At 37.7% G+C, this 23021-nt stretch overlaps 4 protein-coding genes across 11 annotated transcripts; 2 read left to right on the top strand and 2 right to left on the bottom strand.

Annotated features, from left to right (window-relative positions):
• Positions 1-497: 497 nt before the first annotated feature.
• nac (GDP-fucose transporter nac) lies at positions 498-2253 on the top strand. The gene is made up of 8 exons (XM_090180111.1): positions 498-515; positions 595-713; positions 778-838; positions 897-1037; positions 1091-1207; positions 1275-1383; positions 1442-1734; positions 1794-2253. Exons 2-8 carry the CDS (start codon positions 604-606, stop codon positions 2025-2027), a joined length of 1065 nt encoding a protein of 354 aa, XP_090036237.1. The 5' UTR covers positions 498-515; positions 595-603; the 3' UTR covers positions 2028-2253.
• LOC149941526 (zeta-crystallin-like) lies at positions 2168-4994 on the bottom strand. Its single transcript, XM_090180112.1, has 5 exons — positions 4800-4994; positions 4469-4621; positions 4236-4411; positions 3876-4176; positions 2168-2582 (listed from the first exon to the last, which is right to left on the bottom strand). Exons 1-5 carry the CDS (start codon positions 4893-4895, stop codon positions 2316-2318), a joined length of 993 nt encoding a protein of 330 aa, XP_090036238.1. The 5' UTR covers positions 4896-4994; the 3' UTR covers positions 2168-2315.
• LOC149941525 (uncharacterized) lies at positions 4954-10305 on the top strand. Of its 5 annotated transcripts, none has more exons than XM_090180107.1 (6): positions 4954-5257; positions 5582-5681; positions 5883-5984; positions 6053-6301; positions 6364-7940; positions 8729-10305. In XM_090180107.1, the coding sequence occupies exons 2-6, from the start codon at positions 5592-5594 to the stop codon at positions 8805-8807; spliced, it is 2097 nt and encodes a 698-aa protein (XP_090036233.1). In that variant the 5' UTR covers positions 4954-5257; positions 5582-5591; the 3' UTR covers positions 8808-10305. The 5 variants fall into 5 exon arrangements, with proteins under 5 accessions (XP_090036233.1, XP_090036232.1, XP_090036236.1 ...); XM_090180106.1 differs by having other exon boundaries at positions 4955-5257; positions 5560-5681; XM_090180110.1 differs by having other exon boundaries at positions 4955-5257; positions 5533-5681; positions 6364-7770.
• A 63-nt stretch (positions 10306-10368) lies between these two features.
• Positions 10369-17707, bottom strand: LOC149941524 (uncharacterized). Of its 4 annotated transcripts, none has more exons than XM_090177485.1 (18): positions 17659-17707; positions 16256-16406; positions 16046-16194; positions 15552-15983; positions 14472-15488; positions 13652-13778; positions 13373-13590; positions 13149-13319; positions 12356-12529; positions 12176-12277; positions 12007-12114; positions 11756-11953; positions 11553-11692; positions 11287-11451; positions 11025-11227; positions 10803-10969; positions 10625-10730; positions 10369-10556 (listed from the first exon to the last, which is right to left on the bottom strand). In XM_090177485.1, the coding sequence occupies exons 2-18, from the start codon at positions 16369-16371 to the stop codon at positions 10448-10450; spliced, it is 3702 nt and encodes a 1233-aa protein (XP_090033611.1). In that variant the 5' UTR covers positions 16372-16406; positions 17659-17707; the 3' UTR covers positions 10369-10447. The 4 variants fall into 4 exon arrangements, with proteins under 4 accessions (XP_090033611.1, XP_090033612.1, XP_090033610.1 ...); XM_090177486.1 differs by lacking the exon at positions 17659-17707 and having other exon boundaries at positions 14472-14619; positions 14698-15488; positions 16256-16429; XM_090177484.1 differs by lacking the exon at positions 17659-17707 and having other exon boundaries at positions 16256-16429.
• Positions 17708-23021: the final 5314 nt, after the last annotated feature.

The raw sequence follows: 23021 nt of genomic DNA, 5'->3' as shown, positions 1-23021 counted from the left end.
GTCGAAAGTGTGATAAGTTTTAATCATTTATATTTGTTTCTGCTCTATTAAAACGCTATTAGGTTAATAATTTAAATTAAAGTTCGGGTTGTTATTTTTTATTTTTCGTTTTCACGGTGAAAATTCTAAATTTACGCTTTTTTTGCGCTATTTCATTAGGCAACTATAGCGCCATCTGTTTTAGTTGTCATTAAAATTTGTTTTTTCATTGTATTTATTCGTTTGTGCGCTTGTGTTGGTTATAATAAATAGTTAGCATAATATTTAGTCTATTAGAAAATTATTATTATTATTTTATTACTGTCGAAAACCAATTTAAAATGTTTGGTTGTTTGGATACGTCCATATATAATGTTAGTTTTTCGCGTACCCTACTTCATCCTACAATTTATCTTTTCACCTTTTGGAATTTTGGCAGATTGACTGGCTTATACCACAAGCCATGCACAAGCTTATACAAACCTTGGACTCTGGCTGCGCTTACAATTGTTAGTCGTAGTGTTGAGATTGACAACGTATTTAATGTCAATTCGACGATGTAAATGTATTATTTAGTGGAAATTGTTATTTAAGAACATAATAATTTTTGAAAAGAGTAAAGTAATGCCAGAGAAAAATCTTGATTCTGAGGAAAATATGGGAAGTAAAATTTTAACTGAAGAAGCTTTATATGTTAAATATGCCCGTATCATCGGGGTTGTTTCTTTATACTGGTAAATTTAACACGCCCACGATAATGTTATTATTTGACACTAAACTACTGAAAATATTTTCCAGGGTCATATCAATATCTATGGTTTTCATCAATAAACACTTGCTAAGTAGCAAGGATGTGCAAGTAAATGAACAAAAAGGAAAATAATAATATTATCTGTATTAAATTTAGTTGTTTGTAGTTGGAGGCGCCTCTTTTTATAACTTGGTTTCAGTGCAGCGTAGCAATTTTTATACTTGTTGGGTTAAGGATATTTTCTCGACTATATCCCAAGATACTTTCATTTCCAGAATTGCATGTGGATTGTTCTGTATTAATCAAGGTACTAACATTATTGCACAATTTGTTTAAAAATTAAACTTTGCTCAATTGTAGGTTCTTCCTTTATCGGTCATTTTTGTGTGTATGATCACTTTCAATAATCTTTGTTTAAAGTATGTTGGTGTTGCATTTTATTACATTGGAAGGTCTCTTACAACTGTATTCAATGTAGTAAGTAAAATGGACTCTAATCTTTCACTCCAAATACAAACTAATGATTAAATTGTATCTATTCTAGCTGCTTACTTTCTTTATTCTACAAAAACCCACTTCAGGTAAAGCGGTTATTTGTTGCGCAATTATCGTAATTGGCTTTTTCATGGGAGTAGATCAAGAGAGCGTAGCAGGCACGTCACTAATTTTTAAAGAAAAAAATTTTATTTTAATTTGTGATTTTTTTTGCAGGCTCTTTATCCATCACCGGAGTTGTTTACGGAGTTATTGCCAGTTTATGTGTATCTCTAAACTCAATATATACGCAAAAGGTTTTGCCCATAGTTAATAACAACATTTGGTTGTTGGCGTTTAACAACAATATCAATGCCGTTTTGCTTTTCTTGCCTCTAATGGTCATAACGGGGGAGATGTCGGTTATTTACAATTACAAAAATCTTACAAACACAGACTTTTGGACGATGATGAGTGTGGGTGGAGTTTTTGGATTTGCCATTGGCTCAGTTACAACTCTACAAATTAAGGTAAAATTGTAAAATTTTCCTTTTAAGAAGATTTACCTTGAACAAATGTTTTTTTATAGGTTACTTCTCCGCTGACTCATAATATTAGTGGTACTGCCAAAGCTTGCGCACAAACTGTTCTGGCGGTTGTTTGGTATCACGAAATCAAATCGGGGCTTTGGTGGCTCAGCAACGCGGTTGTGCTATTTGGTTCTGCAGCTTATACAAGAGTAAAACAGTTGGAAATGATTCAACACCATCGAGAAAATGTTGGAAAAGAGAGGCTCGATGGTGTTAAAACAAGTTCAACTTAATTAAGATGGTAATATACTAATATTCTACGGTTTTTTGAACTTTTGAGACTCGAACACTGGTAGAACTAGTCAAAAATATTATATTTTTTTGTAGCACACTGTAAATTTAAGGTTTAAATTATTCCTCGGGACTTTCCAACTTTCAAATATATACAATCATTTATTTTATGTTTCATAAACTGTAATTGTTTTCACTTTAAATATTACAAATATATATTTTTGGAAATACAAAAACTATAATTAATTTTAAGAAAATAGTTCTAGTCTCTTTATTCGCTATTTGAAAAATTAATCCAGGTCGAGATTTACAATAATTTTTCCTTTGGCTCCTTTTCCATGAATGATATCGTGATGGGCTTCTTGAACTTGATTTATCGAGTATTCTTTGCCCACAATTGGGTTTAGCCAGCCCTCCTTGATTCCTTGCAATAGTAATTCCGTGGTTGTTTTATACTCCTCTCGAGTTATGTTGAATAACATCACACCTTGTACGCTGCTTTCTTTAGCCATGGCATCTCTAGGATTAATTTTTATTTCGCCCCGTGAACCTACAACCTTTTTAGGAAAATGGCTTTTAATGTGTTAATTGCAGTCGAGTCTCTTTCTTTTCTGGTGATGAAAATAAACTTCTAGATTGCAACGTTTATATTCACTTTACCCAGAAATGTATAATATACTTGTTACAAGAAAGGTATTTGTATTCCTATCTTGCTAATGTTATTTGCTTAAAACGTACCTTCACATGAAAAAAAGTTTCGAAAGAAAATTAAGAACTCGGCTAAATGACTTTCTAAAACTTTAAATTTGGAAAATATCGTTTTTATGCAAACATCTCTACTTACAAGAAGACTACCCAAAGTGTTTATCTCCTATTTCATTCAAACTCGGCTGGTAATTAGACGGACAAGAATTGGCTTTCGTTTTGCCATGGCAACCTAGAATATTTTTGACAACTTGAAATCTGATTTTCTTCTCGGAAATTGACATATTTGAATATTTCTCAAAAATTTAAGTTTATTTAATTAGAAACAGAATTCAGAACAGGTTTAAATTGGGTGAATTGTGGTTAATACATGTGAATTTGGGTAAAGATATTTAAATTGTGGTAAATTCACATTAAATGGGTAAATATACATAAATTGGGTAAGTTAAGGTAAATTTCTTTAAAAATGGGTAAATACACATTAATTTAATTCGAAGTTTCATTTAAATCAAGGAATACATCTGCGTATTGTTCCATACCAGAGTGACTGAGAAAAATCATATCACCTCGGGCAGGAATTGAACCTACGACTTTGGGTTACCGTCCCAACGCCACTACCATTGGACTACCGAGGCCACGAATAATCAGGCCTCGGACATCTAATTTAAGAATGACTCGATCTGGTTCACATTATTGACGGGATATATTTAACACATTAATTTACTTGTCCACCCTTTAAGGGATTTTCAAGTTACACGAAGGTCTATATCTTACCACCTAAGTTTGAATGAAATCTGTGATAAATACCCCGGGTAGTCTCCTTGTGGGGGTAATTTTTATTTGGTGTACAGTACGCATGTAATTTGACAGGAAATTCCGAGGGGTCAGACATTTGGCCAAATCCGGTAAAAAATTTTAATTAAAATCCAAGAATTTCAATCCCATGGACTTTGTAAAAAATCCTCGACACAAAAGAGGCAAATGTCCAACCCCTCGGAAAATTCACACCTTTTGAAAAATGCCTTGAGCAAGTGAAGGTATGTGTTTAATTTTAAAAGGCCTCGATAGATGAATGAATACTTTTATCATACGAGTATATTATAAACTTTTGCCTAAACTGATTTTTTTCAAAACATCCAACATACCAAAACTCGTCCATTTTTAGCTAATAATGACAAATCATTGGCTAAATTAACATTAGCAAGCATTTCTATGATAATATCTATTCCATTGGGCTCGGTAGCAGCCTTTGCTAATATATGACTCTCATTGTTGTGGTCAAAAACATAGTCTGCTCCATGATCTTTAACAAGCTGGCGGCCTTCTTGGGTCCCTGCAGTGGCGATTACTTTCAAGCCTAATTGTTTGCTTATTTGAAGGGAAGCAAATCCCACAGCCCCTGAAGAGCCATTTATCAAAATGGTGTCTCCCTTTTGAGCCTTTCCCCTGTTTTTAGTAAGCTGCTATTAGATAATTTCTTAAATTCAGTAATTAAAACTCATTACTTGGTGACTATTGCTCTATAAGCTGTGAAATATGGCGTTCCTAAGGCAGCTCCTTGGTTAAAAGTCAACTTTTCACTTAAAGGCCATACTTCTGCCTCATCAACAGCTGTATACTCGGCATAGCTACCGTGTTTGGGATTGCTTTTAATGCTGAGAAACGCTACTCTTTGACCAATCTACAAAATATTTCTAATAAAGTTTCTGTCATTTGTCTGTCCAAAGAAAATATTTACACAAATGTTTTTAACATCTTTTCCAACATTTTCTACAATCCCAGCACCATCAATACCCAAAATGTGAGGCAGTGGTAGTTTGGGGTCTCGAACTCCTTCTCGGAAGTAAGTGTCAACTGGGTTTATTCCTATAGATTTAACTTTAATAAGAACCTGTTGTGTAAAATAAGACACTGATCATTTTAATTATTACTAATTAGAACATTATATTTGGTATTTTGGTTTCTTGTAAATGGACATTTTTGGTATATGATATATGACGAGTTTATTTCATCAATAAATCATTTTATTTTAATATATGTTTATTGAACTTTTGTACTACTATAATTACCTGATGATTTTGATAGGAAGGTTTTGGAATTTCATCAATTTTAAGAACTTGGGGGGCTCCAAATTTATGAAATCTTATTGCTCGCATAAGTGACATTTTTAAAATTGATATTTAATATTGAACCTTTTTTGATAAGCATGTGTTGCAGTAGGGGACAGTTATATCATAGAAGACCCATATCTGGGCAAGCAACGCTGTTATGTAAAGTGAGTATTAAATGGTTTGGTCAATCTTTCTGACGACAGTTTAACGTGATACTGAGTTGAATATGAGGATTATTGTGCGGCTTTGACTTGTGACAGCGCTTTTTCAAAAAAAAAGTTGGGAAGAGAGAGAGGAGGGGACACTTGGATCCAGCAGTCGCTTCGAAGAATGGAATTTTAGTATAAGATTTCTAAGTCTTTGGGATTTTATTCCCAAAATCATAACATTCCTGATGATTAGGTATCTGTAAATGTGTAAGTTGACTCTTTTTGAAAGTTTACGTTATTTTAAAACTAGAATAAAGAAAATCAATCTACGCCTACGGTTTTGAATCATTGGGCCTTGGCTCTTTGGCATATTAAAAATCTTTAATTCTTAACATAGAGAAGTATATGTTTAATTTTTTTGATAGATTTTGGATATTAGATATTTTAAAATTAGTTAGCCCATAATATTGAATTATTAGAGTATTTAGATTGGCGTTTTTGTCAAAGTATTCTGAATGGTTTATTTTTGCGCTATTTGACAGACATCCCAATTCCTTTTTAATGCACAGTTAAGTTGAGACCTTTTTAAAGGATTTTGGAGATGGCCAGTAGGGGACCCGGGCGTTCTCAACAATCAGGAAATATGTACACCTTTGAACCTCTAGATAAATTAGCAAGCAGCACTTTAAAGGTACATTATTCAGCGTCGACCATTTCCCCAATTAGCGCCATTATTTTGAACCTGTTATAAGGAAACATTTTACACTACCAGGAATATGTATGTTGATGGTGCAAAATGTTCCCTAACTGTAGTTCCAAAATGCTGGCTCTGCTAGGAAGATGGTATATTACCTTTAGAGACTTAAATAGTAATTTTTTTAACTTAATTTAGCGTCACCCAAAAATGGAACTAAATAAAACAGATCTGTTAAAGCTACTCAGTGTTTTAGAAGCAGAACTACAAGCTAGGGAAATCGTAATTGCCGTTCTGAAGGTATAACTAGTAACTGGCACTTTTAATACTATTCAAAGAGGGATTTTTATACCTTCTTTGCGTTTTAGGCCGAACAAGTCAAACAACTCTTATATCCTAAAAGAAAACACAAAAAAAGTTTCTCAGCTGGTGCTGATCCCCTCTCGGCTTTACAAAGAGACGTTTTTGGTGCTTTTGACCCTAATTTTGATGAAACTGCCGTTAAACAAGCTTACAATGCGCAACTACATCAATTGGAGCTTTTAATAGCTCACCAAAGAAAAGCTCAAGCTAGTCTTAGAGAGCAACTACAAGAAGCTAATGAGCAATATTCCAAGGTAAGAAATTAATTTTCCTAGACTTGAGATGCTTGAAATTGATTTAAATTTTTTATGGACAGGCTATAGCGGAGCTAGACGACGAAAGAAGAAAACACGCCCAAGATACTGCTCAAGGTGACGACGTAACGTATTTACTAGAAAAAGAAAGGGAGAGGTTAAGGCAAGAAGTTGATTTTGAAAGGCAACAGAATAAACGATTGGAAAAAGAAGCGCAACGATTGTCAGACACCTTGGAAGAAGAACGACTCAGGCAGAAACAGATTGTCCTTTTACTTCTTGCTGAACGCAAAAGACTAGTCTTGAGGTTATTGGAAGAGAAACAACAGGCAGCTGAGCTTAGTGATATTCTGAATGATGAGAAAAATCGAATGGCTGACATGGTGGAAGGCCTGGAAGAGGAGAGCAAAAAGTCTTTGCAAATGGAAGCAGAAATGGAAAGGCAGCTATCGGAGTTTGATTACGAAAGAGAAAGCTATAAAGTTCAGATCTCCGCCTATGATCTGAGGAATCAAGAGCTTCTCAACGAGATTGAACGCCTCCAAATTGAAATGGAGGGCTTGAAACAGCAACTAACCATTTATCAAGAACAAAAACAGCCACTGTCAGTTAACTTAGGAGAAGGTGTCCGTAGTACCATCGTTACAATGGTAACTACTCCTCCTACCTTAAGAGCGGTTCCAACCGTTACTCCTACTGTGAGTCCTCCAAGAAGCGTAGCTAAACCAGTTAGTCCAAAAAGTGGTATTGCCACGAGTATGACAGTAGCTGGAGCTAGCATACTGACGTCAGCTGTAAGCCCAGCTCCCGCCACTCCGGCTAAACCTCCTGGGCTAGTTGCCCACGTTACACCAAAAATGGCCATAAGTACTGCCATTGGGAAACCTATTCCAGCGCCTCAACCATCGACAGCTGTGCCAATTACTCTTGCCACTCCACTCACTGCAACCACTGTCACCATTACGAAAAGTGCCAAATCATTGAAAGTAACCTCACCCGCTCTACCGCCTCGTTCAGTTTCCCCATCACCCACTTCACCCCAAGCTGCTGCCGTGGAACAAGGTGGAAGCTCATTTGCATTGTCAGATTCAGAAGCTCAACAAGATGAAACCTCCCCTGTAACCGCAACAGGGTGTACCTCTGTCTCGGCAGCTGTAAAGTTATTTGCGGGCCAAGCATTGCTAAAAGGAACTAATACTGGAGGACCTGTTTCTTCCCGTAAATCGCCCGGTCCCGTAGGAAGAGGTACCCCTCCACCAGTGCCTCCCAATAAACCCATTTTGCCACCCCAATCTCTGCATAGGAAGGATTTGGGACCCAAACCACCAGTACCTCCTCGAGGTACCACCACTGAAATAGGAAATGCTGAATCCTCTTCAGCTAGCTTACAAAAATCCCCGAGAGCTCTTGGATCAGTTGTCAAACCCAGTGAAACAAACTTGGTTGCTGGAAAACCTGCTGATAATCAGGTTAGTAATGAAAACTGGGACCCCTCTACTGCCAAATGTACAAGTCCAAGGTCAAATTCGCCAACTGCTACCACCACCACCACCAATGTTTCAAATGAGCAAGATATGGAAATATTTGGTCAAGAGTTGGCTGATTTTCAGCAATTATTTGTATCCATGGCTAATGGTAAGTACGTATCTTTGGTTTTTTTTAAGATTAAATAAATATGAAAACTTTTTGCCACTATTAATTGAAAGTAAATTTATGGTCGGGGTGGGGGGTAATTTTAAATTCCTTAAAGGAAAAATTAATTTTTTGGTGGTTTATTGAAAAACCTTTCAATGCGGAAATGTGCGTTGGTTTTCAAAATGACAAGTGATATTCATACCAGGTTTCTTTGTGGTCCTTCCCTCATTCTCATTTTTTTAGGTATTTTATATTGGTGCTTTTCCAATCTTACCTATACCGCAAATTTCTGTGCTCATCTACCAATATTTTTGCTCGCTAATAAAAAAAATATACAAAATCGCCCTTTGCCAGCTCAACGCTAATCTACATTCGAAGGCTCTTGTGTTGTCAGTGATGTTGGTGGTGGCAGTTAGCTGCGGCGGGATCTCCCTCTTTTTAAATCAAATCTGGCAGTGGTTTTATTCCAGTTTTTTTTACCATTCTAAATGTTATTCATCTTTTGCAATTTGCTAGTTTTTATTTTCATTTGTCATTGGTGTTTTTGTAAGACCTTTTCTTGCTTGCTAATCCAATCCATTGATTTTTTTTCATTTATTTGCTTGAAGTTGCCATTTTAAGTTGACCACTTATTATCGATTGTTTTTTACTTTTATCAAAATGTGTTTTAATTATGCACCTGTTTTCAAAGATTTGGCCAATTATTGGTTGCCATTTTCTTAATTTAAACCGCATGCTTTTCTACTTTCCAAGAAGATTTGTCAGTTAATGACGTATTTCCTATTTTTACAGGACAGTGGCCCGAGGTGATGTGAGGTCTTCAAACGCTAATGTTAAATTAGAAGAAAAAATAAAAAACGTGCCAATTTAGGCATGGATCTCATATCTAGATTGTTTCAAAGATAATTGACAAGCAGTTCACGAGGCTTTTATTCTGCACGGGCTACAAAAAGTTCTTTGGATTTTCAAATTTAAAAAAAAATAATGCCCTTTTCAAGAATGTGTTAGCCCTCACCACACTTTAGTGTAGATAATAAGACATATTTAGAAAATCTTCTGTACACTTTCAATAATGCAATGAAATTTTGAACCCAACTGGGAAGTCCCTTCGGAAACAATCTAGGCAACTATAAAAATGTCAAGACCCATTTTTAAATGAGAAGCACCATTTACCAAGAGCTAATGACTAGGAGTAAACTCAATAACACGCAACATCAAACATTACTCTTTAGGCAATTTCCCTTGTCAGGTAAATCCGATTTGATACATATTTTCTCCTCGACAAAACTTTATTACTGATTTTGTTGCGCACTACCAAACGCCAGAAGAGTATTGTTTACCTGTAGCCATCAGCTCGTGTTAATTTAGGAATATTCCATATTCCATTAGTTTGGTATATTTTAAATTATTGACATCATTAGCAAAACTTATATTCCAAAAATTCACTTAAAAGAGTTTTTTTTATGAAATATGCTAGCTTTTACAAAATACATTTGTCTAATCATAACGGTCTATTTAGTAATTGTATTTAATTATTACTATACGTATTAATGTTCTACAGCTATTTATTTTTCCCCCGTGAATTTTATTTTTTACACAATATTATTTGTTAATACAATCCTGTCCTAATAACATTTAGGAATATGTATAAATTATACATATTGAATTAATTGTATATAACGTTTAGGGAAATAGTCAACGTAATAAGAAAATTTTTGGATTAGTATTGGTACCAGTTTTAATACTTGGTAATACAAATGATAGGTGATAAAAAAATGTTGCGCTATTTCAGTGTTTTAGCGTTTTTTGGACTGGTTAATAAGGCAAATTTATCACGAAACTATTTGGAAAACTAGTTGGCTCCTCGCGCCATATGTATGTATCAAATGTACACTTCTCTAGGAGTCAATTCCAGTTGGTTTTTACGCTAATTATTAATATTTTCCCGAAAAAATCAAGATATTGTTCATATTACCTCCCCTGTCCTTCAGAAAACAGCCACACTTCCACCATCACAAAATCATCCCTAGTTTTTAGTTTTTATATCGTATAAATGTGAAGCTCCCGTAATGTAAAAAACATCATAATTATTTAATATTTACTGTTTATTACACAGTTTAAACGAGGTAACTGGTACTTAATGTTCGGGTGAAGCTTTTTAAAAGATAACGTTAAAACAGAAAAGGTGCTTATTTTCATTAGCCTTTATTTTGTGTGCAGGTCTGAAAAGAAAGCACTTGCATTTCTTCCAGAGATAAAAATATTAAAAAGAATAGCTCATTATTTATATTGTAAAATTAAATCCAATTTTTAAAGCATTTTATCTGTAAGGTTGCTTTTATTTTTAATGTGCTATTTGAAGAAATAAATTGCGTGTATGATACGGTTTTACAATAGTACCAATCAATTTTATTTTCACAAAAGATAGCGCTATGAAACAGGTGGAATTTATTGTTTGAAAATATATTCTTCAATTTATTACAACCTACTCTAAATTTCAAAATCTAAAATCTATGGTTTGTAAATGGAACTTGGCAGTTTGTGTCTAGGGTCTTCGTACCAAACGTTAAAATCTAGTTTTGGGATAGCCGAGGTATCTTGGCAATTTATAATTTTATTTCTGAAAAGAAAAATCTGGTTCAAGCTATGACCGTTATCTTACCTAACTCTTTGCAAATTTTCCCGTACCTATTTGATAGTTTTTCCAGAGGTTTTCTTGATATGTACTCAATATTATCAGAGTTATCACAGAGTAGGCGCGCCACAGTAGCCTTCTTTATTTCTACCAGTTGTTCTATATTTGAAAACACAAGTTCCATTTATAATTTCATAGTTTGGTCATTCTTGCCGGGTAATTGGTTATTACCGCTCGTAAATGGAGATGGATCTTTATTTTCGTACCAGTACCGGTCGCCTCGCCTAAGCCTGGAAAACTGTTCGGCAATTAGACAGGCATGCGTTGGCCCAACCATTCCTCCATGCACCTTAGCTTCGGTGACCGCGCCTACCACAAAGTCTATGTCCTCAACAGAGCTGTTGAAAACGTTTACTTTTATATCGAGATTATTGAGGATTAGGTTTAACGCACTCGTAGGTTTTCTTGAACAGCCGGGTTCGTTCTTTTCCAGCAATAGCTTCCATTTGCTCCCAGTTACGAATGGGAGATTGTCCGCAAAACTCCCTCCATCTTGGGTAAGATGGTAATCCATGGTCTCTTCCTCTCTGGATGGTTATCGCCGTCAGATCTATTCCAAATTTGGCGTTTTTTGATTGGAAGAGGTGGTCCCTTAGCTATTAAAAGTAATATTTAAGTTTGCATTTGTTCCATAGCCTTCCAAGTTCAACTCTACTTCGCTAGACTCGTAGTTGTCGACGGTGTTGGCCGGTTCGCGAAGCATGCCCCTAATATGGGGGTCCAACCCCTTTTGGTATAATGTCTCGGGATTGAAGAATGTTTCCCTCAGGGTTCTATTCTCCATTACGTTGTATTTGGAGTCCGCTAACTCGATGAAACTCTGTAAAGAAGAACTTGCATTCAGTATTAGCATGAATGTATTCATTTCTATGAATGAATACATTCATGGTATTAGTTGGTCAATGACTGGAGGGGTTTTACTTTAATTTGGGAATGACCAAATCGAAAGGCCGCTGCACCAAAGACGTTACTGATTGTCGCGTCCGTGTTGGGCTCGTAACCGTTGAAATATTTTCCGCCCTTTGTGAGTTCCAACTTGTATTTTTTAATATATTCGGGTCCTGCGAAATTTTTCTCAATCAGCAAACCGCGTCACGACAAAGACTTGCTGGATTCGTACGAACCTAATAAAAGTGGAAGGTACTCATTGTAGGTTATATGCTGCAGTAAGGCAACCACGACGCGTTTGGTCTCTTCAAACAGTCGTTCGTCATTCCAGCTTGGGTTGACCTTGAGTAGTTCTTTCGCCACTCGGTTGTGTTCGCGGTGGAAGACGGTGTGAACGGTCATAAGCTCCACTTGTTCGTTAACACGAATGTCACCTAGAGGAAAAACTGTTTTTAGAAGAAAGTCTAAAAGACTGAATGTTTAGTACCAGATTTGAAACAGTATTGGTTAATTTCCGGTTTTCCACAAGTCGACAGCGGGTCATCTTTCGTGGGTAGCATCGGTGCCCCGTTGATCACGCTGATTTTTATTTCCCCTTTAAGGACGAGGTTTATATTTGAGTATTACAATCAGCCCATCACTCTGTAAACTCTTACCATTGTTGAGTGTTCGCATTTTATATTGTTCATCTTCCGAAGAGCCGTATGTGGCCGAAGCGTCCAAGTAAGACGTGATTTGATTCATTTGGTCCCTCGGCCCTGATTGGTACGTTGAGGTGTTGTGTTTTTACCACAGTTCCGATTCCAGAAATGTATCAAGAACGAACGAGCACTTACCGAGTCGTCTGTAATTGGCCGGCGCGGATCTAACAAACTCCTGGCAAGAGATATTCAATGGACCTAAGAATGGATCGATATTGGCAACGCCTATAGCCATGCACTCGGGATGAAGGTACGTCACGTTCTCCAGGACCATATTGTGACAGCATGATATTGGTTTACCATCCGAAGCTGTTGATTTTCACGAATCGTCAATATCTTTTATTAATAAGAGTTCCTAAACAGAGGCGGACTAGCGACGTTTTATTATGGTGGGCAAGGTACCCTTGGTAACCGTGGAGGGTACTGCAAAAAGTCCTTTCGATTCCACCCATGGAGAAGTCTGAAGAAATTAAAATAGTTTATATTTTACCCTTAGAAGTCATTAAAACGTCCTAGTTTTTGCAGATGCTTATTTCCAACACTGTTCGGCGATAGTTTTCGACTTTTTCTATCGGTTATCAACTTTATTTTGAATGTTATACCCCTTTAAACAATTTTGACAACCGTTTTCTCTTATTGTGTAATTATTTTTTTCCTTTATTTATCCCAATTTTCTGCTTATATGTTCCTTTTATCTCTCCAATTTCTTCCTATATTTCACTGATAAATTTCCTATAATTATTTTAAAGGATTTTAAAATATTCTGTGGTAACTCTGATAAAGGTATGAAATCCCTTCCCCATTTTGACTAATTATGAATATTGCGCCCCTGATTCGGTGATTCCATCTGTTCAATCTACCCTTCCAGTAAATCAAAATTTGATCGCAGCCCACGTGACCAGTCCGCGTCTGTTCGTAAACTAATTACATTTGCTGCCTGCGGTATTAGTAAGGTCGTGATCAACAAACAAGCCCCAAAAAGCGCTCATTAACGAAGCATGGCTATCACCGAGTCGTCTTTCGCTGCAAACGGTGGCGCTGATTTGACGCGCGCTCGGCAGCGCCTTACCGGAACTTCCCAGTCTGGGCCGGGATATCCCTATTAAAAAGTTTTGTTTGAATTATGGCGTTTTTAGAGAACTTGGCATATACCATCTTCGTATTCCGCGGGCAAAAGACGTTTGTAAGGCGAAAAAGCTGCACCCCAGACCGGGTTCTTTACGTTATTACACGCTCCGTCGGCTATCCGATAAGGTTTTTCCTTCCAACATCGTCCGTCTTCGGTACCGTCCTCAACGTTGAAGATGGACTGCCCCGCTTTCTCCAGCAATGGAAGGAACTCCTCGACTTCGTGGCTCTTCAAGTCCAACCTAAGACAACGATACTGGCTATCTTCAAGTGTCCACCCTTTTTTTATTCCACCACGCCTACTTTTCCTTGAGTAATTCGGAAGCCCCTTCCTTGACCACTGCCCTTTCGGCCAATTTTATAGCTCGTGGTGTGCAAGACAGAAATCGCTGGTGGGCCGCCGCGGCGCTGGTTTCTGGTAGTGTTATTCCTAAATCATTGCATATAAAGTGTAGCGTGTAGTTTATATCAGTGGAAGGGAAAGACATGTCTCCAAGAAAATAAAGTGGTATGAATACAGGTTTTCAACTCGATTGTCTTATCTATGAAAGTCATGTGAGTTGCGTGATTTCGGAATCTTCAAGTCCCTGTTTACCAGTCACGTAGTTTTAAATTAATGGGTCTTATTATTATCCCCCCCCCCCCCGTAATTTTACATATCAGTTTGAGCTCCACCCAACAAGAAAAAAAGGACCCACTCTGTTTCCTATCACGTGCTTCTTATATAATTTGAAGCAGTTTCTTGGTCAACAGGTCAAGGCCAAAATAGTCAAGGAAATTTTAACGTCATTGGAAGGATGGAAGATACAAATACATTTTTGAATTCTATAGTTACAGTTTCAATAAATACATTGCTGATTTTGATTTCTTGAGGAAACAGAATGAGCCATTTTTATTTTTAAACCAAACTTTACACCTTTATTAGCAAATTAATACAAAACTATATAAAAAATAACGTGAACTTAGTACAAAAATCAGTGGCGAAACCTAATGTGGATATCGTTTGTATTGTTTCTTTCCCCACGATCACACAATGATATTTTAATATAGAATCAATCTCGTCTTTCCCCGGAACTAAAATGTAAAAAAGAAATGGGATGACAAAGGCGTTATTATCGCGTACCTTTTTGTCGGAGTTCTTCCTCCAAAGCCATCCTCTTCTCCAGTTTCTTATTCCCGTGTTCCATGGCCTGCTCGAACATGGACATGGTGGCTTCTTGGAATATCTTATTTTCTTTGTCGTCTCCCTTGTTTAACGCCTTCTTCGGGTTCTGTTTCAAATAAGGTTTGAGAGAATCATCGAGAACCTTTTTGGCCTTTTTCTTGGCGTCAAGGTAAATATCTCGAACCTGCTCTTCAATGTCATTCTGGGCCAAGTAGAGGTTTCCGCTTCCTGGGTTCGACTTTTTATGGCCGTACTGCTTTGCGTAGTCGCTATACTTGTTTCCAAACTCGGAGTAATCTTTGGACGGTGTGTCCGGAATAGTGACTCCGCCGTTGGCTTGACGGTACTTGTTGTTGGTCTTACGGTGTTTTTCGAAGTAAGACCGGCTTGGGTCACTGGAATCGTCCGATCCGGTGGACTTGAGCAGCGGTTTGTCGATTCCCACGAATTTGCCCATAAATTTGTCGTTGATCTTTTGGTTTTTTTCCACGTACGAAAAGGCACTGTTATCGTTCGGCATGAATCCACCGCCGAATTTAGAAGCGAATTTGTCGTTGACTTTGGCTTGGTAATCGGCATAGGACATTGCGCCGTCCGTTTTAGTGAAATCTCCCCCTGTAAAGGCCTTCGAAAATTTGTCGTTGATTTTCTTGTTGTATTCGGCGTAGGATTGTTTTGCGTTGCCACTCTGGGCTTTCGACTGCAGCAGACCTCCGCTTGTGAAAGCTTTGAAAAACTTGTCTTTCGTGGCTTTGTCGACGTCCGTAAATTGCTTTTGCATTTTCATTTGTTGACTCCACGATTCAAAGCCTCCGACATTTCCGGTTTGACTTTCTCCAGAAATGGCTTTTCCGCTATCGCCACCGACCAAGAATTTTTTGGCAAACCTATCGTTTATATCTTTGTAGGAATCTGGATTAGAGAACTGCGATGGAATGCTTTTCAGATTAGGTTTCTCGGTACTCGTCTTGGAACCTGTTGAAATCCGAGAAAATGATTGCTCGTAACTTACAGTTTATTCGAGTTATTTAACTTTACCTTTAAAGTAGGGTATTTGAAAACTGCCGTCTAAGAACGCTTTGGCGAATTTCGAGTTGATTTTGGCGTTAAAGTCGGCATAGGCTTTTTGCGTCTTGTTCTCGTCGTCTCCTGGCGTTGGTATCTCTTCGCCAAACAAGTACTTGGCGGCGAATTTAGCGTTGATCTTCTGGCTCATCTTGGCGTACGCCATCGATATATTCTTTTGTAACTCGCTCTCAATTTCTTTCGGTTCCTTTGGTTCGTCGGGTTCTTTTGGCTCCTTTGGTTCGTCCGGCTCTTTTGGCTCCTTTGGTTCGTCGGGCTCTTTTGGCTCCTTTGGCTCATCTGGTTCCGGAACATCGGGCCAGTCTGTCTTATCGGGCTTTTCCGGTTTGTCCTTCTGGTCTGGTTTATCTATATCGTAAAACTTTGGAAGCAGAGAGCCCTTTCCTGAAATGGAACAATTCAGTTGAATTTCGTTTACTTGACGAATGCGTCGCTAACGGACTTACCAACTACGTTGGAAGGGATATTGCTCATTTTGAGTATAGGAGAATCCTTGTTCTTTTGACCTAAAATTTCTTTGGGTATTTCAATTTCTAATGATTCCGGACTCTTCATTCCCCTGATCGTGACGACAGCCAACGACACGCCAACGCAACTGCGATAAAAACATATGCCATCGTAACGCCAAGTAATTAGTTTTCATTTAGTAAACTTACGAAATGGCCAGTACGCCAATAATCCATCGCCACCACACGTTCTGAGGACGTCTTTGTCTTTGCATGACAAAACTGTGCCTGTCGTACAACAGCGGTCGACTTTCGGTCTCAGACATCTCCGCAATTGTTCTTCGCAGTGGGAAAAAGGGACCTGTAGAAGCCATTTTCGATATTGCATTCAAAAAACGAAATTTACTCGGCCCATAATCTAAAATGAGTTCATATTTTGCGTGATATAGACAGATTATACCAAAATTACCCGTATTCGTTTCGCGTAAATTTCTGGTTGTGCACAAATTTGTGTCCCAATCGTTTGGTTAAAACAGTCGATATGCTATAATGTTTTTCGCGCCGCACCTGTGACGGGAAAAAATTCCCACTCCTCCTCACCACCAAAAGTCACATGAGTAGATTAGGGGATTGCGGGCTTCAGCGCCAGTTTGCTTTTCGGCCTTCGGGATATAAAATTTACCAAGACGGGCCTCGTGTTTCGGTTTTATAATAACCTACCCGCAAAGATCTTCCTACCGATTGAAAAAAAAAAAAAAAAAAAAAAAAACAGAAGAAAGAGGCCAATCACGCGCTCCCAGAAAGTTACCTAACAAGATGCCTCTAGTCCCGTGACTGTGGAATTTTTGAAATCTCTTCGTAAAGATTACTTTATAATTTATATAATTTGTTTACTGGCATTTACTGTATCGTTTTAATTGGGCAAGTAAAATTTGACAGACAGACTATATTTAAAACAAACATGAATTCCGTGATAAATGGACAACACATTCAAATTCTAAGTCAGTTTCTTTACTTATACTTACTAGTTGGAGGTTAGTAGCAAATACGTGATACTTTGGAAATGAATGTCCCTACTTTAAGCGTTACCCGTAAAATTCTCTCAAGTCAGGTGACTTTCATTCGCCAAAAATTGGTCTAAAAATAACACTTTTTCCGGCCAGTGGTACCTAAGTTAGTAACGATAGACTATAGCTTAGATAAATCTCTCAGGTAAAGCCGCTCCTCTTTTTCTGCGCGTAGTGCCAGTCCGAGTTGTTGGCTTCCTATGGCGGGCATTCGACCGAATGCCTAGGGCTTCTTTTTGGAAGATTAATCTTTCAGCGAAGGTTACCTCCTCTTCTTTTCCACTATGATCTTACTCGTTTTGGTCCTGCTATTGTTATTATAATACGCCGATTTTGAAAATTTTAAAACGAAATTTTAGAGCGAAACCTTTCGAGGTTCGATTTTTATTGTTTTTATCATAAATTACATAGTCTCTATGCGTATGGCAATTAACAAATATTATTACCAAACTTATTTCTAGAGTTATCGCGCAGTCAAGGTTTTAGTTCAGCACAGAGCGCCTTATTGTAATTTACTTCCACCAAGCACGATAATATACTACTCACAATTGTCGTCAGCAACTATACTGTAGTTCGTCTATGTTGTTAGTTTGGTTGCGAGTCCAGGCTGGAGCTGCTGAAAGTGTCAGAGTCGGAAAAAGTTTGGTGATAAAATTAGAATTAAAAGAATAGCAAATTTCATAATTATTGTCATTATCTAATTTGGAATGTCTAGATTGGCACATTAAGTGCTTAATCTAAGTCTAATGTAAGAAAAAATTTTACTTATGGTGGGGAAGGAAAATGTGCTTGGTACGCAGTTACGATGGATAAAATATAGGCTGTATAAGGTTAATATTCGTATTTTATTATAATTTAACTGTTTTGTGTTTCCTCCATGGTAATACATAGAGCAACTACGAAGCCCAGATTTAGCCATTTTTCTCTAATTTATTAATAGTTGATTTTATAAGATGTCTTTACGCTTGCCCAACTTGTTGAAATGTTGCCCTGGAATAGCTCAGCCAATGCCTAAGAATGAGTTCATAAGCTCTTTAGTGGGAAAGAAAACGGATCCACAGCTGAAGCGGAGAGGCAACATTTCAACAAGATGGCCAAGGTTATTTTATAAAAAGAACTATTGCAGACGCTAAATCGTAGGCGCTACCTCGGAAGAGTGTAGCGAATAAACAAAAGTTCAACTCGGGGTAAAAAGAAACGACATCGGGTAAATAACAGATCTCCCTTGACAAAGGTTTTGGGATGGTGTCTTAGAGGTACAATTATTTAATATTCAATTACAAATAGAGTAAGGTTTAGCAATATTATGAAAAATTCAAATATGTCAAGGGCCAATTCTCTTAGGGCTCTACCAAAAGATCCATAATGAACCTTAAGCATTGCTAAATCCATGCCCAGCGAACTAGAATGAACAAAAGATTTTAATGAATATATATATTTTTTTAAATCTGTTATGGCAATAAAATTGACCATCGATAATACATCACCAAAAGGGACATAATTACCAAAAGTGTGTCAATCGAACCTATTTCTTAATGAATGTTACGAGCGAAATACAAGTTGGGAGGGAAGAAGGGAAAGTATGCCTTGGGGAGGGAAGGAAGTTAAAACCAACAAATAACGCCTCGTTGTGAGGAACGGAGGAACTAAGTAGCACTGGTCAAAGTTAGTGTATTTTTTATTTTTCGTCGTTCTGTGGAGATGCTATCGCCATCTACCTACGATATAATACCATAAACTTAAAAGATCTAGAAAGGCGACAATAAATAGTCTTTTATGTGGTCGATCTCGAGTCGAGCATTCATTAAACCTTTAGCATACGAGGGATTGTCACACTTTTGGTAATTATGTCACTTTTGATATCACGTGAATATATAGACTCTTTTTTTTTGGAATTTTTCTGGGCGCGTTCATCTTGAGTTTACCCCCCTTAACCCCCATTCTCCAATATCCTGGGACCAAAGACCCGAACCTAGACCCCCACCGGTGGTTCCAGGTAATGGCCGACTAGCGGGCGGCCAAAAAGGGGGTTGAAAAGACCGCGAAAAAGAGTGTATATTCTCCATTGAAGGGATAATATTTCTAAATCAAAAAATCGTCTGCTAAAAAACTTGCGACGACTTATTTTTAGCGCCAATAAATGCTCGAAAACATTACATTAATCTGAGCACCCAAATGTAACATGAAATGGTGATCTGGGCGATCTAGAACACTATAGAGCAGTCAAATGGAATGCTCGGGGCTACATTCCCTTAACAAACAGTTTTCGAAATCGGGAACTTGTAAGTTTTTATCCCGCAATTAAATAGAAATTTCAATATTACCAAGAACGCATAGAGGTAACTAAGAACTATTCGCTAGTCTAACGTTTTCCATTGGGAACCTCCGAGTGTGATCCGGATTTGTTGAATGACGTCACTGCTCTATGTAGGAGGCGCTCGGAGGATTCGCCCTAGTAGCTCCCAATGAAATACGAAACGTTTTCGGAGCACTCTTTTGTTTCCCTCCGACTCTTGAGTTGGGGCAGCTGGGAGCACTCCGGGAGCACTCCGAGAGCACTCCGAGAGGGTGTCGCTTGGTCAATGGAAGTCGATCCTCCCTCTCGGAGTTGCCCCTTTTTTCCCAATGGAATACGATTTTGATTTTGGAGCACTCCGGGAGTGCTCGGAGGTTCCCAATGGAAAACGCTATAAGTGGCGTACAGGCGTCTGCTACAGACAAATTAAAAATTCTCAAGAACTTTTTTTCTCAAAAAATCTTATCAAAATATAAGTTAGAAGAAACCACCTATGGACTGTGAGAAGGATGATAAAATACGCGAAAAAGTAGATTAGTCCATAATTAAAAGGGATAATATGGCTAAATCCTAAACAAATTTGAAGAAATTAAAAAACTTACTAATAACTCGTACCAATAGGTCTTCGAGCAAACAAAAAACGCGAAACTCCGATCAAATAGATCTTCGAGTAATAAACTAAATTAAAAATAAATAAAATAGCCAGAAATTCCAACGGTAGACCGGTTTCGTTCTATTTGGAACTCATCAGTACCGTGCGGGAAATCTGGCTGGCGACTGATTTAGCCATATTATCCCTTTTTAGGATTTAGCCATATTATCCCTTTTAATTATCAAAATATAGACGAACTATGCAAAAAATAAGTTAAAATGCAAGAATTCATAAAGACAAATTTTAATAACGACGGGGAAAAACTAATAGCGTCTGCTTTAGCTGCTACCCAACTAGGTTGCAATGGCAAACCAATTAAGGGGGCGTAGTGATATTATGTATTCATTTCAACCACGAATATCGAACTGCATTAGGTAGTCTAGCCTCAGTCGCTAGTATGGGAGGGGCTTAGTTTTAAAACTTGACTATCTTTCAACGTTTTGTGGATCGTGTCAACAACAAACGCTTGTCTGCTGATTCGCTCAAGTTATTACGTAAAACGGCTAAAAGCACCGCCCATTTTAGAGCCAGATGGTAGAAATACATTAATGCTTATACTTCTTAGAATGGAAACGCCCTAAAACGGTCTGATTTTACACTAGTTTAAAGTTTCGTATTTCATATAGAGTCATATAAGCCAGCGGCCTTTGACGTCATTTTCTAATGATCTTGGACCAAATTGTTTTCAGTTCTATTACAGCGCCATCGCGTATTAAAGTTAATAGTTAAAAGTCTAAGAAAAAAGAAGTGGTGGTCGCCTTTACAGTTACTTAAAAGTTCGAGGAGACTGAAAATTTCAAATTTGGAATATAGGGCGAGTATGTTGTTTAACTACTACTAGTAGTTTGCCCATGATGAGTAGCAAAAGAGATTCTAGTCATAGATTTTTTAATATTCCGATGGTTATTAGCTATCAATGTGATAAAAGCGGATAAAAGGCGTAAAAAGTGACTTTATGCAATAAGCCTTAGCCCAGACTTGATGCACTATACCAAATACTCCTTTTCGGGTATTTGGTACTGGTTCCGATTGTCGCAAAACTTTTTAATCTTATCTAAATATCGTTTTTTAACTTGCAGTTTTAAACTTTCACAATATTCTGCCCCGGACCAAAACTTTTTATCGTTCTTTTTACATTTTGGGTACCGCTTAGGGGATCCATCTCAAACCGATAACTAAAATGTGGCCAAAAATTGTTTCTTTTCTAAAAACTATCCAGAGTAAGATAGCGCTGTGAACGGTGCAAATGCATTAAAAAAGTGTTACGTCAAATAAATTTAAAAAAAAATTAGTGAAAGAGCTCTATAGGCTTTGCGCGTAGTTTAAATTTTGATCTTAAGTATCGCCGCCTACCGACCGAGTTTTAAATTGAATATATGAAAGCTGTCTGCTCGTTCAAAATTATCTCTGCCCACCACTAAAAGTTCAACTGAAATTCAAAGGTCGTCTGCTATTTCTTCACATATTTAGTTGATGAATATTAAGGCAGATGGCGTTATATTTCCTAAGCTCGAAGCCTATAGTTAAAAGTTAATTTAAAAGTGTTACATTGCCATTGTAAAATAATTAACTAAATCTATTCATATTTCACTGCCGTATCAGGTCGATTGAGAAAACGTAGTGATTTTTAGTAAATAGCTAGCTTGTAAAAGGCGCCAATAATTTTGTTTTGGTTTTCTGCGTCACTACCAACTTTGATTAAACGGGAGTGGTCAATTCAAGTTGGACGTAGCTGTGGCATCCATAGAGATAGAAAAGAAATAGAGGGAAGATTACCGCGTTAAAGCACCCCTGTTTTTGACCGGGAAAATTCACCCCCCCCCCCGCGCATGTATGAAAGCGGAGATGGGCAGAATTTGCAACGCCATCTATCCTTCCTTTGTTTATATCAAATGACAGTTGATTTCCAACTGGGTCCTGAAATATCTTAAATATGGTTTATAGATAAAATGTACAATTTGAAACATGTCATGACAGTACAAGTTTAAAGTACAAGACAAAATAAAGAATTAAATAATACATGACGCGGAAGAGCGTGACAGTTAATGGCAGATTATGGCAATTAAATTTGTGAGGTAGATACAAATCCTAGTAGTTCACGTCTGAACTGTGATAGAATTAATTTTTTACGTAACAAGGGTGACGGAAGAGAATTCCATAGACTAGTACCCCTGAATCGCAGGCTTTGTTTGCGGATCGTAGCCGAAATATTTTCAAGGTAAAACGAAATAGCACTCGCGCGAGTCGAATAGTCATGTACGGTAGAGACACGATGAAAATGATTAGTGACATACGGCGGCACTTGATGAGCGTGAACCTTAAACATGAAGATTAAAAGATTGAAAACATAGCGTTGCTTTAAGGCCAGCCACTTCACAGTATCCCGGGCTAATGTAGCGGAGGAACGACGATTAGCACCAAGTATAGTTTTGGCTGCCCTATTTTGGAGAACTTGTAGAGACTTGAGATGGCGTTCCGACGCGGCGTGGTAGAAAATGTCCCCATAATCAAACAGTGGTTGTACCAAAGACTTGTATAAAGTATTTAATAGTTTGACATCCAAGGCGGGTTTCAACGAGCGAATGCACCATAGGCGCTGGTTCACCTTCTTCAAGACATAGTCAGTATGGGCGACAAAGCTGAGTCCTTCGTCGAGGTGCACTCCCAAATACTTGACGGAAGCGACGCGAGAAACGCCACTTTTGGGTAGCTCTTTGATGTTTTGAAAGTGTGAAAGTCGGAACGAAGAGCCAAACAACACGAACACTGATTTGCTTTTTTGAAGAGATAAATGTAACTCCCCATAGGCGCGATCCATATTTAAGACGTCCTCGTCCATCTTTCGAATGAGCTCGGACGGGGACTTCGAGATTGTTAAAGTGGCGTCGTCGTCAGCAAAGAGGTGGGCCACACTATGCTCCAGCTCGCGCGAGATGGTATTTATATAGAGCGAGAATAGTA

This window comes from Leiobunum rupestre, chromosome 6, assembly GCF_980474605.1.
Source record: "Leiobunum rupestre chromosome 6, qqLeiRupe1.1.hap1, whole genome shotgun sequence".
Lineage (NCBI taxonomy): Eukaryota > Metazoa > Arthropoda > Arachnida > Opiliones > Sclerosomatidae > Leiobunum > Leiobunum rupestre.
Note: the sequence above shows the minus strand (reverse complement) of the source record. Positions and strands in the feature narration are given on the sequence as shown.

Excerpts from the sequence above, each read along its gene's own strand:
- nac (XM_090180111.1), top strand. The coding sequence starts at position 604 with ATGCCAGAGAAAAATCTTGATTCTGAGGAAAATATGGGAAGTAAAATT. Across the intron at positions 1,384-1,441 it reads AGATCAAGAGAGCGTAGCAG|GCTCTTTATCCATCACCGGA; the intron begins GCACGTCACTAA and ends TTTTTTTTGCAG. Across the intron at positions 1,735-1,793 it reads TTACAACTCTACAAATTAAG|GTTACTTCTCCGCTGACTCA; the intron begins GTAAAATTGTAA and ends GTTTTTTTATAG.
- LOC149941526 (XM_090180112.1), bottom strand. The coding sequence starts at position 4,895 with ATGTCACTTATGCGAGCAATAAGATTTCATAAATTTGGAGCCCCCCAA. Across the intron at positions 4,622-4,799 it reads CTTCCTATCAAAATCATCAG|GTTCTTATTAAAGTTAAATC; the intron begins GTAATTATAGTA and ends TTTACACAACAG. Across the intron at positions 4,412-4,468 it reads AAGATGTTAAAAACATTTGT|ATTGGTCAAAGAGTAGCGTT; the intron begins GTAAATATTTTC and ends AATATTTTGTAG.
- LOC149941525 (XM_090180107.1), top strand. The coding sequence starts at position 5,592 with ATGGCCAGTAGGGGACCCGGGCGTTCTCAACAATCAGGAAATATGTAC. Across the intron at positions 5,682-5,882 it reads TAGCAAGCAGCACTTTAAAG|CGTCACCCAAAAATGGAACT; the intron begins GTACATTATTCA and ends AACTTAATTTAG. Across the intron at positions 7,941-8,728 it reads GTATCCATGGCTAATGGTAA|GACAGTGGCCCGAGGTGATG; the intron begins GTACGTATCTTT and ends CTATTTTTACAG.
- LOC149941524 (XM_090177484.1), bottom strand. The coding sequence starts at position 16,419 with ATGGCTTCTACAGGTCCCTTTTTCCCACTGCGAAGAACAATTGCGGAG. Across the intron at positions 13,779-14,471 it reads GGAAGAACTCCGACAAAAAG|GAATAACACTACCAGAAACC; the intron begins GTACGCGATAAT and ends GCAATGATTTAG. Across the intron at positions 11,228-11,286 it reads ACAACTACGAGTCTAGCGAA|CTAAGGGACCACCTCTTCCA; the intron begins GTAGAGTTGAAC and ends TACTTTTAATAG.